This window comes from Pelobates fuscus, chromosome 5 (assembly GCF_036172605.1).
Source record: "Pelobates fuscus isolate aPelFus1 chromosome 5, aPelFus1.pri, whole genome shotgun sequence".
In the NCBI taxonomy this organism is placed as follows: Eukaryota; Metazoa; Chordata; class Amphibia; order Anura; family Pelobatidae; genus Pelobates; species Pelobates fuscus.
The window spans coordinates 124,251,103-124,267,447 of NC_086321.1; the positions used below are offsets into that span (position 1 = coordinate 124,251,103).

Here is a 16,345-nt window from a genome sequence, read left to right on the forward strand (position 1 = left end):
GGCAATGGTCATATAAAAATAGTTATTCATTACTGTGTACTGTGTGCTTAACTAGGCAGCTCAAACCTTGCAGAGATTGTGAACAGTTTAGATCAGCGGATAGAAGAAACTAATAACATTGGTGCAGAGGTGTTACAGTATCGTGCTGAAAGCCCATGTTCACCTGAAGAACGAGTAAAGCCTTTGAGAAAACTAGCTAATAGGGGAATTTTTTTGAGTATGTCTGACTATAGAATATATGACTGTAAATGGAATGGATCTAACTGCTTCTTACCAGTTCATATAATAAAAATGATAAATTCTAACACATGCAAAAGAAGACCACTTGGAAACAAAGAAAGGCCAGCTCAGGAAAAGTTACCCTAGTAATTTCCTCTTGCGCAGAATGGGATTGTTGACCACGTTCAATGGTTTCAGGTTGACTTTAAGATCTTGTATTCTCATGTTGGCAAGCTGTTCCGCATGGGCCTGTTGAATCCCAGCAACCACTGCCTAAAACGAGAAATAACCGTTTATTTGATCCTTTAATATACAACAAAAATGAAAGTAGAGTTTGGAATGGCATTTATACACAATTCCTTCATACATAGTGCCCCGCTTATAAATTGACCGCACTAAATTATTATATTAGATGGGTGAAGATTTTTTTTTTAATCTACTTGTCTAAGGTACTAAAAGTCCAATCTACTTGTTCTGACACACAAAATAATTTCAGATTAGGGCACATGCCTGAATCTGGGACATTAACATCATTATTCCCTAAGCTCTGATTTTTCACAAATTAATTATGAATGAAAAACTGAATCAAAAAATCTGATCTGGAAGAATTCTCCAATCATTTATAATCACAATGTTTTGCATTGTGGAATACATTGTCTACATTTAGAGAGTTTAGGATTCTAGTGAATAACCCAGTGTCTCACCCTCTGCCCGCCATAGTCTATCCCTCTGTGGTCTTTCCCTAGTTCACTACTGGGGGTTATATTCTCTGTTGGTCAAGTGTGGTCTGTACCTCTGGTAGGTGCAGACCACAGAAATCACTCCCCTCTTGCTCAGTGAGTCTGAGCGCAGCTGCTAGGAGCCCCAGCCTGCACTCCCAACTTATTAGTAAGAGCTGGAGTGTGAGGGAGCGATTACAGTGGTCTGTACCAGCCCTGACCTCTTCTGGGCTGCCCCTGCAGAAGTCCTGCTGTGTTATTTAATAAAGCATGTTCATAAAAAAAAAAAAAATGAATAAAAGAAAAGTTGGCACAAAAGAATATAGGTATGATTAAGACATTAAATAGAAGTCAGTTTTGTAGCACTCTCAACCACATGAGCGTTGATAAAGCATTACCTGTATTAATAATGCAACACTGCCTAGTTTATTATAAGGCCCACTGAAGAATCAGCTTTTTACATGGCTACATGTAAAATGTATTAAAAATAATGGGTGCTCTCTGCAAACATCAAAGTCAAATTAGAAATGCAAGTATATTTCACTATTATCTTGGTAGTGTCACAGATCATAGATTAAAACATGTTAAAACCTTGTCCATCATCATCTGTGCAGATGGTAAGATATTATCCAGAGCTTCGGTAGAGTTCAGCCAAGGGTGTTCTAGAACTCCTTCAATAGTGAGTCGCTCCTCTGGCTTCACCTTCAACAGTCTGTACGAGAAATAAATCAACAGGTATATAGTATCCCGAGAAAAGGTAGAACTTCCAAACATGTACAAATTACTCCTATGCCAATAAGTATAGTAAGGCTCACAAACCTAGGGCTTCTTTAAAAAGATAGCATCCCTTAAAGAAGTCCAATCAATTTGATATGGACTAAATCTAGCCAGTCGAACATTTCTTTAATGCAGGTGGCATAACAATCATTAAACAGTTTTAATGATAATGTGTGTGTCTCTCTCCCTCCACCCCCCCACCCCCCCCCCCCCCCCTTCTTGACCCAAGGAGAGATCTGACTGCCATTCTGGGGGTCAATAAGGAACTTTTTCCTAGTTTGGTGCAAAATTGGAAGCGCTTTAAACTGATTTTTTTGGGGTTTTTTTTGCCTTCTTTTGGATCAATAACAAAAACAGATGTGAGAAATGCTGAACTCTATGGGCACATGTCTCTTTTTAAACTATGTAACTAATGTAGAGGAGGGAGAGACATCATCCTTCCCTATATTTCTAAGAGGTACGTAAACACAGTTGGCCTTATTTATGAAGACATTAACTGGAGCAGTAATGGAACAAAGTTCTGAATTATGTGTATCCAGCATGGTAACCAGAATAATCTATACTAATTCCTCCATTAAGAGCACTTTGTTCTGGAATGTATAGTCTAGAATGGTTGAAAAGCTGTCTGTCCAGTTTGCAATGCGGCTTCACATACAAATTCCAATGGAGCGGTTAGCACACACAAAGCTTCATAATGGTAAATGTAGCACAGGCTAAAATCAAATACTTCTTTTTAATCATGCATTTTTTTTGCAATTTAGCTTTTACAAAATCAGCTAAACATTGACAAAAAGTCAAGGCATTGAGAAATGATCTACAAATTCTTAAATCAATGTGAATTCCACGACAAAGATAAAATTAGCAGGTGCAAACCCGTTAATATAGATTGGCTAAATAAATCCATCAGATATAGATTGGTATACAGGTCAGGTGTTCGTTGCAAAAGCTAAATTTTAAAGCAAAACTTGCACTCTAACTAGAAGGCAAAAAAGTTGTGAATGCGTGATTTCCCCAACACAATACATGTATGCAGACGACACTAATCTACGCTAGTAAACCCAAGCTTACAAAACCAATTCACAGAGGTAGAAAAAAGGATAGCGGAAAACAAACTCTTCTTAAACACTAACAAAACCGTTACAATGATCTTTGGAACTGTACCTAAATTATGTAAACTACAAAATCAACAATTGTGTATCAGAACAAATACAAATAGCACACTGACAGCAGCCTGATCTTTCAAATATCTAGGTATGTTGTTAGACCCCAATCTATCCTTTGGCCTACAGATTGAAAAAAATCTCATATATACTCTACAGGCAGTGCCCTTTGTTCCTTTTTTTGTTCACCAATTTTCACGTAGGGTTAACCCCTTCACTGCCTCGATACCTTTACACCAGGCTTTCATTTTATGTGAATATTAAGATGACGCTTTGTCAGTAGTATCTCTACTTTGTCTGTCTTCTCTGTGTTAGGACCGTAGTCCAGGTAGGTAATTTGTGACAGTGGGTCTTGCGAAATAAGCATATGGTGTCGTTGTGGATGTGCCAGCTGGTTGTGGTTAAAGGTATCATGAAGAATCTTTGTCCAGTTGTCAGGGATTTGGGTAACTACTGTCACAATGGTTATTTATTCTGTTGTGGTTTTAGGGACTACCTCGGAGTTATTGAACATGGATTCCTTTTAATCTGTGTTTGCTGTATACAACTGCTTGGAACACAATTTAGGAAAAGATGCAAAACCAGTGAACCACTCATGGACAGCTGTTTCATTGTTAATGCAACTCATAAGCATGAGGTTGGTTACTGGTATGTACAGTTTGTATGTACTTTTAATACATGTAATTCTGATGATCTGACCCTTCCATTCAGTTTCCCAGTAGAGTAAAATAGAAATGACTGGAAATGACTGTTTGAGCATTTTAAAAATACTGTATATGCTCGAGTATAAGCCGACCTGAATGTAAGCCGAGGCCCCTAATTTTACCACAAAAAACTGGGAAAACTTATTGACTCGAGTATAAGCCTAGGGTGGGAAATGCAGCAGCTACTGGTAAATATCTAAATAAAATTAGATACCAATAAAATTACATTAATTGAATATTTATTTACAGTGTGTGTATATAATGAATGTAGTGTGTGTGTGTGTGTGTGTGTGTGTTTGTGTAGAGTGTGTATATAATGAATGCAGTGTGTGTGTGTGTGTGTGTTTGTGTGGAAATGACTGTTTGAGCATTTTAAATATACTGTATATGCTCGAGTATAAGCCGACCCGAATATAAGCCGAGGCCCCTAATTTTACCACAAAAAACTGGGAAAACTTATTGACTCGAGTATAAGCCTAGGGTGGGAAATGCAGCAGCTACTGGTAAATTTCTAAATAAAATTAGATACCAATACAATTACATTAATTGAATATTTATTTACAGTGTGTGTATATAATGAATGTAGTGTGTGTGTGTGTGTGTGTTTGTGTAGAGTGTGTATATAATGAATGTAGTGTGTGTGTGTGTGTGTGTTTGTGTAGAGTGTGTATATATAAAACTTTACCCAAAACTAGGTGCCCTGTACAGAAACAAATGCTAATGCCGGTCATTGGTTATGGAGATGTAGTGTATGCACCCACACCGCAAACCCACCTTAATACGTTATATAATCTGTTCTGCCGCTTTGTACTAGAATGTAATTACTTTACCCCCCCACTGTAACATGTTAAAAGAGCTAAACTGGCTGTCGCTGGAATCCTGAGGCACTCTTCATCTTTCCAACCTTGTGCATAAGCAACTGACATTTAATGTGGATAAGTGCAAGATAATCCACCTTGGACGTAAAAACCCAAGGGAAGAGTACAGAATATTTGATAGAGTTCTAACCTCAACATCTGAGGAAAGGGATTTAGGGGTGATTATTTCTGATGATGACTTAAAGGTAGGCAGACAATGTAATAGAGCAGCAGGAAATGCTAGCAGAATGCTTGGTTGTATATGGAGAGGTATTAGCAGTAGAAAGAGGGAAGTGCTCATGCCATTGTACAGAACACTGGTGAGACCTCACTTGGAGTATTGTACGCAGTACTGGAGACTGTATCTTCAGAAGGATATTGATACCTTAGAGAGAGTTCATAGAAGGGCTCCTAAACTGGTTCATGGATTGAAGGATAAAACTTACCAGGAAATGTTAAAGGATCTTAACATGTATAGCTTGGAGGAAAGACGAGACAGGGGGATATGATAGAAACATTTAAATACATAAAGGGAATGAACACAGTAAAGGAGTTTAAGCATGCGTGGGAAAGACATAAGGCTATCCTAACTATAAGATAAGGCCAGGGACTAATGAAAGTATTTAGAAAACTGGGCACACTAGATGGGCCGATTGGTTCTTATCTGCCGTCACATTCTATGTTTCTATGTTAAGAGCATTTCTGGGAAGCACCCACCCTACCTAATTAGAATGCTCTCCCCAGCTGTTCCCACCTCCTATAACCTCCGATCCAGTACTAGCATGATATTTAACATACCGCAATACAAAATTAAAGTGGCTTTATCCTCCTTTTCCTACAGAGCACCGCAATTATAGAATAACCTGAGGGACACAGTCAAATCTTCATTCAATCTAAAATCTTTTAAGAGATCTATGGCAATATACCTCAGCACAGAATGCACCTGTCATGGTTGAATACATTTATTACCTGTTATGTATGTATGTATGTATGTATGTATGTATGTATGTATGTATGTATGTATGTATGTATATATATATATATATATATATATATATATATATATATATATATATATATATATATATATATATATATATATTAATAATCCTATTGTAACAATGCAATGTATAGTTGTATAGTGGACAAAGACCTTGAAAACAAGAGAAATCTCAATGTATCCATCCTGATAAAATATTTTATAAATAAATAAATGACATGAAACTGCCGTTAGTTTATTATAGAAAATGTTTTGGTCATTAACTTGTTAAAAAGCTCCAAAATACAACTACAATCCATATAGGAAGGCATGGAACTGGCATTCGAAAATGCAATACTTTGCTTCTGTTTGCCCGTATCTTTAAAGAAGAATCATAAATGTTTCCATGTTCATGTTCAGCAGCCTACACATCTAAATTCATTGTTGATTATTGAGGACAATGTCCTTTTAAAAAAAAAAAAAAAAATAGTCAAGTAATCCTCAAATAGCTTTACTCACTTCCTGACAATGTCTTTTGCCATTTCAGAGATCTGGCTCCATTCTTCCTCTGGAAACTCAAAGCTTCCGGTCATGATTTTCTTCCGCATATCTTTTGGGATTGTTCGGCTGTGGTGCTTAGAGTAAAAAGGTGGATAACCACAGAGCATCACGTAGATAATTACACCCAGCGACCACAAGTCACAGCTCTGACAGAGAGGAAAACCACAGCTTAATGAACATATTGTGGATCAACATGACTATAGCTCAGCAGAAGTAATTATATGGCTAGTTTGCAAAACACACACTTGACATGAATTTGAGTGTACAAAATAAAAACCCCTAGAAATTTTAAGAGAATATAATTTTAATAAGGAGTCTGCAGCAATAGACAGAAGAGATAAGAGGGCATTTAAAGTAGCATTTCTAGACACCATAATTAAAGTGGTTATGGTGCCTGGAGTCATCTGGCGCCGTCCAGTTTGACACTGAATGAGTTTCCTAGGTGACCACGGCTCTGCACCCTCAAAAAGGTATGTCTGATGTTAAGTATAACTCCAGATTAGCAATAATAATTCATACCAGAGTGCAGCGACTGACAAGACCGATCCCCTGATACTATTAGTCAGTGTTCAGGCTAATACAGAAGCATCAGCCCTAGCAGCAGAGAGGGGCTGGGCTGCGGGTTCTTGAGGACCCGCATTCTGTATCATACCATTGGAAAACGGTTTGTCACAGAACAATGTAATAGCACCATTGGACTGAAGGAACCATAACAACTTCAATGAGATGAAGTGGTTAAACTGTCCAGAGTCTCCCTTTACGTAAAAGTCATGTTACAAACTGTGATTTGTGTGTATTTTTTTGTTGTATCTTTACTTCGGCAAGAGAACCCTCCCGCATTTTTTTTTTTTTTTTTTTTATAGAATACAATGCATAAGAGAGTAGTATGCAGGTCTGTATCAGTTAAATGTGAAATTGTGGAACTCGCAGGTTCCGCAAACATCTAAGCAACATGTGAAACACGCAGGTCTCAATTTTTATTGGTTACAAACATGCTTTTACTTGACAGAAAAATATTACCATTACTTTATGGTTTCAGAAGTACAGCGTCTCATTTAAAAAAAACTTGTACTGGGTTGTTGCCCAGGTAATCAGTCGGAAGATTGGAGTGTATTTTTTTTATATTTAGCTATAGTGTGTCAAATCACAGATAGACACACAAAATGTTATCTCCTATGGTAGTAGTATTCTAATTTCACATATATGGAAAACACACACGCGCGCAACTTTGACAGTAAAATTAAAAATATCATTTTAAAATGAAAAGGGAAGTATTGATTAAACTGTGCATATACTGAAAGATAACAGGCCATGCCCGGTTTTGAATTGTGTAATTATTTTTCAGATCTTAATCACACCAAAATCAGCTTAACCTTGAAAGTACAGTGGCACCAGAATTGGTTTTAGTCTGTTCTATTTCATAATTTTGGGCACTCCTTTAGCAATTATTCCCTTCATTATTATACTTTCTACACTCTGTTCCTTTTAGACACCTCATTCATTATTGCAGTACGAATGTATTATTGGAATCTGCGGTAAAATAGCATATGTTAATTTAACCCTTTCATGCTGGGAACACACATGCTCAAGATTATACAGATGCAATAAATTATATATATATATATATATATATATATATATATATATATATATATATATATATATATATATATATATATATATATATATATAGAAAATGTCATACTGGCATGATATAGGAAATATTGAATTATGATGAAAACAAAAAGATATTTGATAAAGCAAAATCATATCAATACAATTTATTCTTCAATAACTGAATCTTTAGAATAATTCTTATATAAAACCTTATACCTTAAATGCTAGGTAATATATTTCTACCAAGCTATTTTCGAAATAGAGTTTTCTGGTTAAAAAAAAATTAATACAAATAAAAAATCATCTAGGGAAAAAAAAAAAAATTCTTTGTATTAGTTGAGACATCCTCCCGTGTCAGACTGAGATCTTCCAATTTATGGTTTGAGAATTGGTGTTTAAAATTAACTTTTTTCAGCTCCACTTTACAGGATGGCGTAGATGTTGCATTACAACGCTAAATATTAATGATTTGCAGTTCTCGTCTGATATAGTCAATTTGCCCAACACAAAGGCCTGATTGCTTTAAAGGAACACTAAGTATCATAACCACAACAGCATAGCAGTGGTTATGGCACATAGAGTGTTCCTTTAATGCTGATACTCTCCTTCCTTGTTAAACAGAGGAGCTGCATCGCAGGGATCATTTTCAACTACACTAAGAACAAGTTGAAAAGAGTTTCAGATATTGGTGAAGATTTTTATATTTTATTTGGACACCAAGAAAGGTCATAACATTCATTCTGCCCACAATGCAGGAATATGATTTGGTGACCTTGATATTACAGAGTCATTATGCAAACACTTTATGAGTTGCTGGCTTTAGTTGCAGAGCGATCATGGGTTTTTACCTTGTTGTAAGTGTATGGAGTCGGTGAGGTAGGAATAATTCCAGATTTTTCTTTTTGGTGTCTTCTCTGTGCTTCCAAAACCTGTCCAGAAAAATGCATACATTAACTGCATTGAACAAACAACTATTTGAGAATGATCAGTATTAGAAAGGCATGTTTGTATGTGTATTGCATTACATCAAATGATAGAGAAATCACAAATCTAAAAAACAAAATTGGTCTAGGTTTTGATAATTTGTTATCTGCTTTTCTGTTTTCTTCATGTGCATGGGAAAATTAATTGGAGGTCAGCATAGGTGGGCACATGCGAGATATATGTGGTCATTTGAGTAAAAGCTGTAAGTGCACGAAATGCGTTTGGGGGGGGTGCTCTAGAGGTCGATTATTTTTTGTTCTATGTCTCACCCCAACTGCTTTTTGCATCTTAGTGAATCTTTGTTGATTATTTTTTTCCTTTATTTAGTATATGTCTAGACTCCAGTAACAAAAAACAAATTACTTTAATTCCATAGGTTCCAGATCTGGGTTCACAGAATGCCAATTGCTATACAAATACATATTATACTGCGGTAGTGGAATGTGATCTTCAATGCATCTTTACAAATAGCAGCATCAGTTTAGATAGCTTGTCACCAAAGGGGAGGCGTTCTAAGTTGAAATAAAGAACACTTTTGTTAACCACTTTCAGTGACCAACAAAACCGTACAAAAATCTCAGAGGGGAGGGATACTTTTTGAAGAATAAGATATTCCTTATGTGCTCTATGCAGAAAAGCTAAAGTATTACAGGTGAAAAATAAAATATTTAATTTGTGACGACCAGCACGGATACTCCAGGAGTTTGTGGACAAAATAGATTTTTGAAAGGCTGGATTTTTCAGAAATGTAAAACATTATCTGCAGTAACACATTTAGCCATCTCTGCGCAATGGGTCTTTGGCACCAAATACCGTACATGTGCTTATGACCTGGAAGGCTTCCATAAGTAGCATGCACATTGAGGACCCATAACTAGTGATAGGATTACAAGCCTTCATATGTCAATTACCATTTTTTCATGGTTTTCTAATTCAAGACAATAATTTAGGACATCCAATTTAAACTTATTTCCCTTTAAAGATAGTTAGTGAATGTCTTTCAGATTAGTTTATGTGAAAAATTGCATGCATTTGTGATTTTATGACCGTTTAAACATTCACACACAACGTTATTTACTTAAGTGAGAATTAAAAGTGATTTCAGAATGTAAAACCCAAATTAATCAAACTAGAAGCATATATGACAATTTTTCACCTTAGTTATTTTGACCTTAAAGGGGTACTATAGGAATCAGAACAACCTTCGCTTAATGAAGCAGTTTTAGTGCTTTCTCACTGCTTAATTCTCGGTCATTTAGGAGGTAAATCACTTTTGTTACGGTTTATGCAGCAAAAGCCACGCATGCCCTGGCCTGCATGGAAAAAAAATGGTTTCATTTTTAATCAGAGGGTAACTTGCTTAAGAAGTTTTCAGTCAGAGGGTAAATTGCTTTAGATGTTTTTTTTTATCTCCTTCTCTATAAATTGAACTTTAATCACACACACACACACACACACACACACACACACACACACACACACACACACACACACACACGAGGCTCCTACCGGGTCTAGGAGGCTATTAATAGAGCAGTAGATACTTTTGACATTAACCCCTTAAGGACCAAACTTCTGGAATAAAAGGGAATCATGACATGTCACACATGTCATGTGTCCTTAATGGGTTAAAGGTTAATTTGAAAAGCCTTCTGTAACGGATCGACGGGCACCCCGACTGGGTACCTCCGTTGAAGGATGCTCCTAGCGCTTCCTGAGGCCTCCAAGCACTGCAGCAGACACCACAACCACCGAACCGGAGAATCATATGAATGCTCTCAAGCATAGGAATGCTGTAAACAGCTGAACAGGAAAAGCATACAATCAGCTTACACTCATGGCAATCAGCATACGATCCAATTCCCCCAATAGCGAGAAGACACTTTGTGTTGAGGGTCAAGCAGAACTGACTGTACTGGCACATACAGCCTCTTGTATTCCCAATCCACAAACTTAGTACTGCCCACAGGGTTTTACAGAAGAACCAATAACACACGTACATTACAGAAAACACTCCCAGCAATTACACACAAAATCCTCCCCTCTGCCTGTGATCTAATTATGGTACACAATGGGTAACATAATTATCGCAAGCAGGAAAAATACAGTTTGTATATATGTACTATAACTTAACAAATATACATCCAATCTTCATAAATAAATTACATATTATTAATCAGCATACTTGAAATATAAACATATTAAAAAATCATGCCAATCCTTCCATTAGTTCAAAAGTTAGCTGGAAGTACTTTATGACCGACCACAGGCACATTTTCCTGCCCAAAACAGTTTCATAGATTTGGGCTGTGCGGTCGGTCAATTTCACACTGAAAAAATGAGAAAAAAAAGTCCCATTCAAATGCACAGGAACCTAAAACATCTAGCTTACTTTTCAGGAAGTGCTTAGGAAGGCTGTATAAACAAAGTGAATTAACGCCTAAATGACAGAAGTAAACAGTGAGACTGCAAGGGCATGATCTATACACCAAAACTGCTTCATTAAGAAAAACAGGTTTTGTTTCCTATAGTGTTCATTTAAATAGATACAACAACAGATACCCAGACTGCTTCATCTTATCTAGTAACACAGGCCTGGAAGAAGTACCCCTGTCCTCTAAACTTTTCAAAGAAACTGCAATGTTTAGAAACAGCCACTGGAGGCTTTTTCTGACTTTTCAGAGAGTTTAACTCTGAAACGAAGTTTGACAAGAGGACGTAGAGAGTTTTCACATTTCCCCATTGATGCAGTGCTTTCCAACTGATAAGCTCCATTGGCGTGACATCGCTGGAGGAGAGCAATCCAGAGCCGAGAATACACATTTAGCAAAACTAATTAAAATATCACACCATATACATAGATTTTAAATCAGAACTGAATGCTTGCAAGAAGGTAGACAGAAAAAAAAGTGTACTGTCTGTCCCTGTAAAAAGGTTTAGAGATTAACACTTCTTTCTCAATGGCACTGAAGATCACCAGGACTGGTCTACATCATTAATCCCTAAAGATCTCTGTATGGCAGATTTACTACCATCAATACAAGCCAAGTAACACTATCCAATTGTATTATCGATGGTCAGTAAAGAGAAATTTCAAGTAGAAGGTGTGGCGAAACCAACCTCGCCACTGGGCATTGGAGAAGCCTGTTTGCCCGCCTCCTGCCTGCTGACTATGGCCCCTGGGAGATTTGACCCTTTAAATACAGTATTTGGGCATATTGTATTTTATTATGCTATTGCTGGCCCTTTAAGAACCATCTGGGGACATACTGTGACTTTTGGGAACAATGCCCCTTTAAGACTATGGCCCTTGGAAGATATTGCCTGTTAAAGACTATTTTAGCAGATTGGATTTTAAAAGCCTTACTGCTCCTTTAAATTGTATTGGAGCAGTTCTGCAGCTTTAAATTGGAACTTCGGATGCAGCCGAAGTGCCGAAGTGGCCGCCATTTGACAAACGAACACGTGGTGGCAGCCATCTTTGTTCATTCGAACAAGGTCAGCGGTATGTTTAGCCAAATCCATGGAACTGAAATCGGCTACACATTTCAACGAACACCGCTGACCCTTACCTTCTCCTACACTCAGTTTTCAGCTGCAGAGACTAAGTCCCGTTCGGCAGTTTGAACTCACTGCTATACTAAGCTAAATGCACGAACGGCCCCGTTCGTGCATTTGAATGGGACTTAGTCATTTTTTCAGTGTGAAATTGACCGACCGCACAGCCCAAATCTATGAAACTGTTTTGGGCAGGAAAATGTGCCTGTGGTTGGTCATAAAGTACTTCCAGCTAACTTTTGAACTAATGGAAGGATTGGCATGATTTTTTAATATGTTTATATTTCAAGTATGCTGATTAATTATATGTAATTTATTTATGAAGATTGGATGTATATTTGTTAAGTTATAGTACATATATAAAAACTGTATTTTTCCTGCTTGCGATAATTATGTTACCCATTGTGTACCATAATTAGATCACAGGCAGAGGGGAGGATTTTGTGTGTAATTGCTGGGAGTGTTTTCTGTAATGTACGTGTGTTATTGGTTGTTCTGTAAAACCCTGTGGGCAGTACTAAGTTTGTGGATTGGGAATACAAGAGGCTGTATGTGCCAGTACAGTCAGTTCTGCTTGACCCTCAACACAAAGTGTCTTCTCGCTATTGGGGGAATTGGATCGTATGCTGATTGTCATGAGTGTAAGCTGATTGTATGCTTTTCCTGTTCAGCTGTTTACAGCATTCATATGCTTGAGAGCATTCATATGATTCTCCGGTTCGGTGGTTGTGGTGTCTGCTGCAGTGCTTGGAGGCCTCAGGAAGCGCTAGGAGCATCCTTCAACGGAGGTACCCAGTCGGGGTGCCCGTCGATCCGTTACAGAAGGCTTTTCAAATTAACCTTTAACCCCTTAAGGACACATGACATGTGTGACATGTCATGATTCCCTTTTATTCCAGAAGTTTGGTCCTTAAGGGGTTAAATGAAGGTGAATAATGAAGTTGGGCACCATAAACCATATCTGTCACTTCTAACTTTTTGCAACCATTTTTAAAATATTGTTTCTAATTGTTAAAAAAAAATATTTATTATAAATCATTTCACCCCGTGACATATGATGCATTAATTTTTTCACTTTGGTTCCTCGAATTTGCAAAAATGTCACTCAAGGTCACTCTAAAACCTTTCACCAATTTAGCCACTTACACCATTCCTAAAAAGAAATTAAAAAAAAAAAATGTGATTTTTATATCCTTATCTAGTAACACAGACTTTGTGTATTTTATGGTCTTCAATAGCTAGTTTTCCTCTGAAATATATTTTTAAATAAACCCTCTTCACCCCAACAAAAGTACTAACTGAACTGCCTAATAAACTTAAATCTAAAAATAAAATGCACACTAAAACTATGGAATTGGTAAACTTATATGTTTTGTAGATATAACACTTAGTTTTCTGAAAAAATCGTTAGCAGGCTTTTAATCAGAGTGAGAGCCTACAAATTCACCATTTGTAAGCTATTTTAAGCAGGGTTCTCAATAACACATTGTTTATACTTTTAATATTTGCTTATATGCTGTATTACTCAAACACTGATATTTTAAAGCGTTGCAGAATATGTCATCTTTATATAAATGCCAATAACAAAAGTCAATTTAAAGGGGTACTCCAGGCACTCACCTGCTAGTAACAATATGTGCGTTGAGTTACAGTTAGCTCTGATGATTATTTTGCTTTAAATCTGTGTTCTCTGCTCCTCCTTATTAACTGTGCAGTGTTGATTTTTTGCTCCAATAATATATTTTTAATGCAAAGTTTTCTGGAAGCAATATTTCAGGCATTAACTTTCTACATTAAGAAGATAACTCACGGTATACTCCCGGCAGCCACACCTCCTCTACTGAGACCATGTGTATAATTTGTGGTTCCATGCCATGCTTCTCAGAGAAACATTGATGGCAAACTACACATGCTCAGCAAATACGGTGCTCTGCCAATCAGATGCTTCACATAAAGAAGCATTCACAGTGTTTGGCATCCTTTGGATGATAATGCAGAATATGAAGGCTTTCAATAATTGGAAGTGGCTCTAGTGGCTGCCAGTCTGAGAGCCACTAGAGGCATGTTTATGGCCAAATGTAACATTGATATTTTTCTGAATCTGCAATATTTTATATTACCAGACTGCAGCCACAGGCTGTATACCACACAACTACTCTAATAATATGGAGTGGCTTTCATGCCAAGGTTGTCCCTTTAATGCATTATCTATATAGTGTAAAAACATTTTTTAGAACTAGCCTGGAGTATCTGTTTAACAGACAAAAAATATCAAACCAATGACATTCACTAAATGTTTACTTACCTGAGGAGCTACATAGTATGGAGTAAACTGTGGTGTCATTAGGTCACCTTGATCTATTTTGGCAAAGCCAAAGTCACATAATTTAACTGGTGCATCCTGAAATTGAGAATAGACAAACAAATTATGCCTTGATGTCAATAGGTATAAACTAAACACAATGCATTGTATTAAACAAGGATAACTATGCAACAATAGAGCAGTCTAGAATTCTACATATGCAAGCCTGGACACCAGAACATACAGTGAAACAGTTAATTACCATTTAACAACCACCTTCACTTAACAAAAGCATTACAAATGACCTTACCAATGAGTTATCCTTAAACAGCAGGTTCTCTGGCTTGAGATCTCTGTGTGCAATATTTAGTGAGTGACAATGTTGTAAGGCCAAGGCGATCTGTCAAGAGAGAACACAAGTCAGAAAAACAGTTTTATCAGCCATACATGTCAACCTCTATTGTCAGGGAGGATCATGAGAGATCTGACTGTTTCCCAACAATAAAGTGATTGCCAAGTGCATGAATTTCTCTGCTTGTCAATGACTGTCACTCATTATTCAATGTTGATAATATAATTTCTCAGATATACTTAATCTTTAAATTCCATACGGATTTGCAACACCAAAGCACAAGCCATCAGTGGGTTAGTGTACCACAGGGATATAAATATAGGCAATGAAATACATAATATCTAGCTTCTTAAAGAAGCAGGCATTGTATAAGTTTGAATAATCTTGTACATTTGCGCTAAAAGAGGCAGGAAGTCTGAGCAGTGCATTCAAAAATCAATGTGTATTTTTTTAGTTCAGAGGTGAATCAACCTATACAATCACATGAGCATATAAACAAATCAACAACCAGAAAGGAAAGCATTAACTGCCAATGATTTTTGTATTCAATCAAATTTGATTTAATCCCTTCACACCAGAGAACGACCTGCAACATATTGCAAGCCCTTCATGCAGTGATCAAAGTTATGGAAACCCCGTTAAATGCAGTTGCACAATATGTTTGGAACAAACATAAAAAAAACACAAAAAAAAAACCTTATGCAAGTTGTGGCGTGCACTAGATATTCAGATTATAACAAAGCAGGCAATAAGGTCAAGTGAATCTAGGTCCCTTTAAAATGCCTTTAACCCTTAGTTGTTCAATGCAAGACTGCTGGTGGTGTTTCTGTAACTTGCCTGCTTTGTTACTTGGCTGGCTTGCTTCTCAGTGAAGTGCCGGTGCTGGCTGATTCTGTGAAACAGCTCGCCCCCCTCCATCATCTCCATAACAATTAGCAGCCGTGCCCTGTTCAAAAGTGTTAATTTAAAGAGTGGGTCAAATATCAGTGAATATGCAGTGAATGCTGACACTGGTCGTTGCAAGGAGCGACCTTGTATATTATTTTACGATCTGGTTGCGTTTTAGTTCAGTTTTGATGAAGGTCATGGCCCAGACTGACAGCACTGGCACTTCTCCGCCAGCAGTGGTATTATCCACCTTGCTGCCTTCCGGACAGGTACAGCTCTTCTAATATTATCAGTTTATCAGGTGACATTATGACCAACGGGTATCAATTTACTGCACACTGGCATAGATACAGAGCTATTTGGAACATCAGCAACATCCAATGATCCAACAGAAATTTGAGTTTTTAATATAAAAAAAAAAAAAAAGGGAACTATAGCCAAGTGTAGTGATAATGTACTAAAACACCCCTGGCACCATCTCACTATTAAAAGTCAAACAGTTTGAAAATAAAAAAAGTGGCTCCCAGTGGCCTGCTGCCCCTCACCTCCTTCCCCCCATTTTGCTTTTTGTCTTTAAGTAGATTACCGCAAATTCATATAAAAGATAACTATTTTTAAAAAGTTTGGAAGGAATCAATTGGCTGGAGAGTGCAAGATAGTACTCTCAG

General features: G+C 37.1%; 1 protein-coding gene across 2 annotated transcripts in view; it reads right to left on the minus strand.

The window, feature by feature from the left end:
• Window positions 1-16,345, minus strand: part of MAPKAPK5 (MAPK activated protein kinase 5) — a 49,253-nt gene that overhangs the window by 13,270 nt on the left and 19,638 nt on the right. For both annotated transcript variants that reach the window (XM_063454227.1, XM_063454226.1), the window contains 7 exons: window positions 15,627-15,735; window positions 14,748-14,837; window positions 14,441-14,536; window positions 8,442-8,522; window positions 5,935-6,122; window positions 1,530-1,650; window positions 362-492 (listed from right to left, as the gene is read on the minus strand). In XM_063454227.1, coding sequence (XP_063310297.1) covers window positions 362-492; window positions 1,530-1,650; window positions 5,935-6,122; window positions 8,442-8,522; window positions 14,441-14,536; window positions 14,748-14,837; window positions 15,627-15,735 — 816 coding nt within the window. The remainder of the gene's footprint in view (window positions 1-361; window positions 493-1,529; window positions 1,651-5,934; window positions 6,123-8,441; window positions 8,523-14,440; window positions 14,537-14,747; window positions 14,838-15,626; window positions 15,736-16,345) is intronic.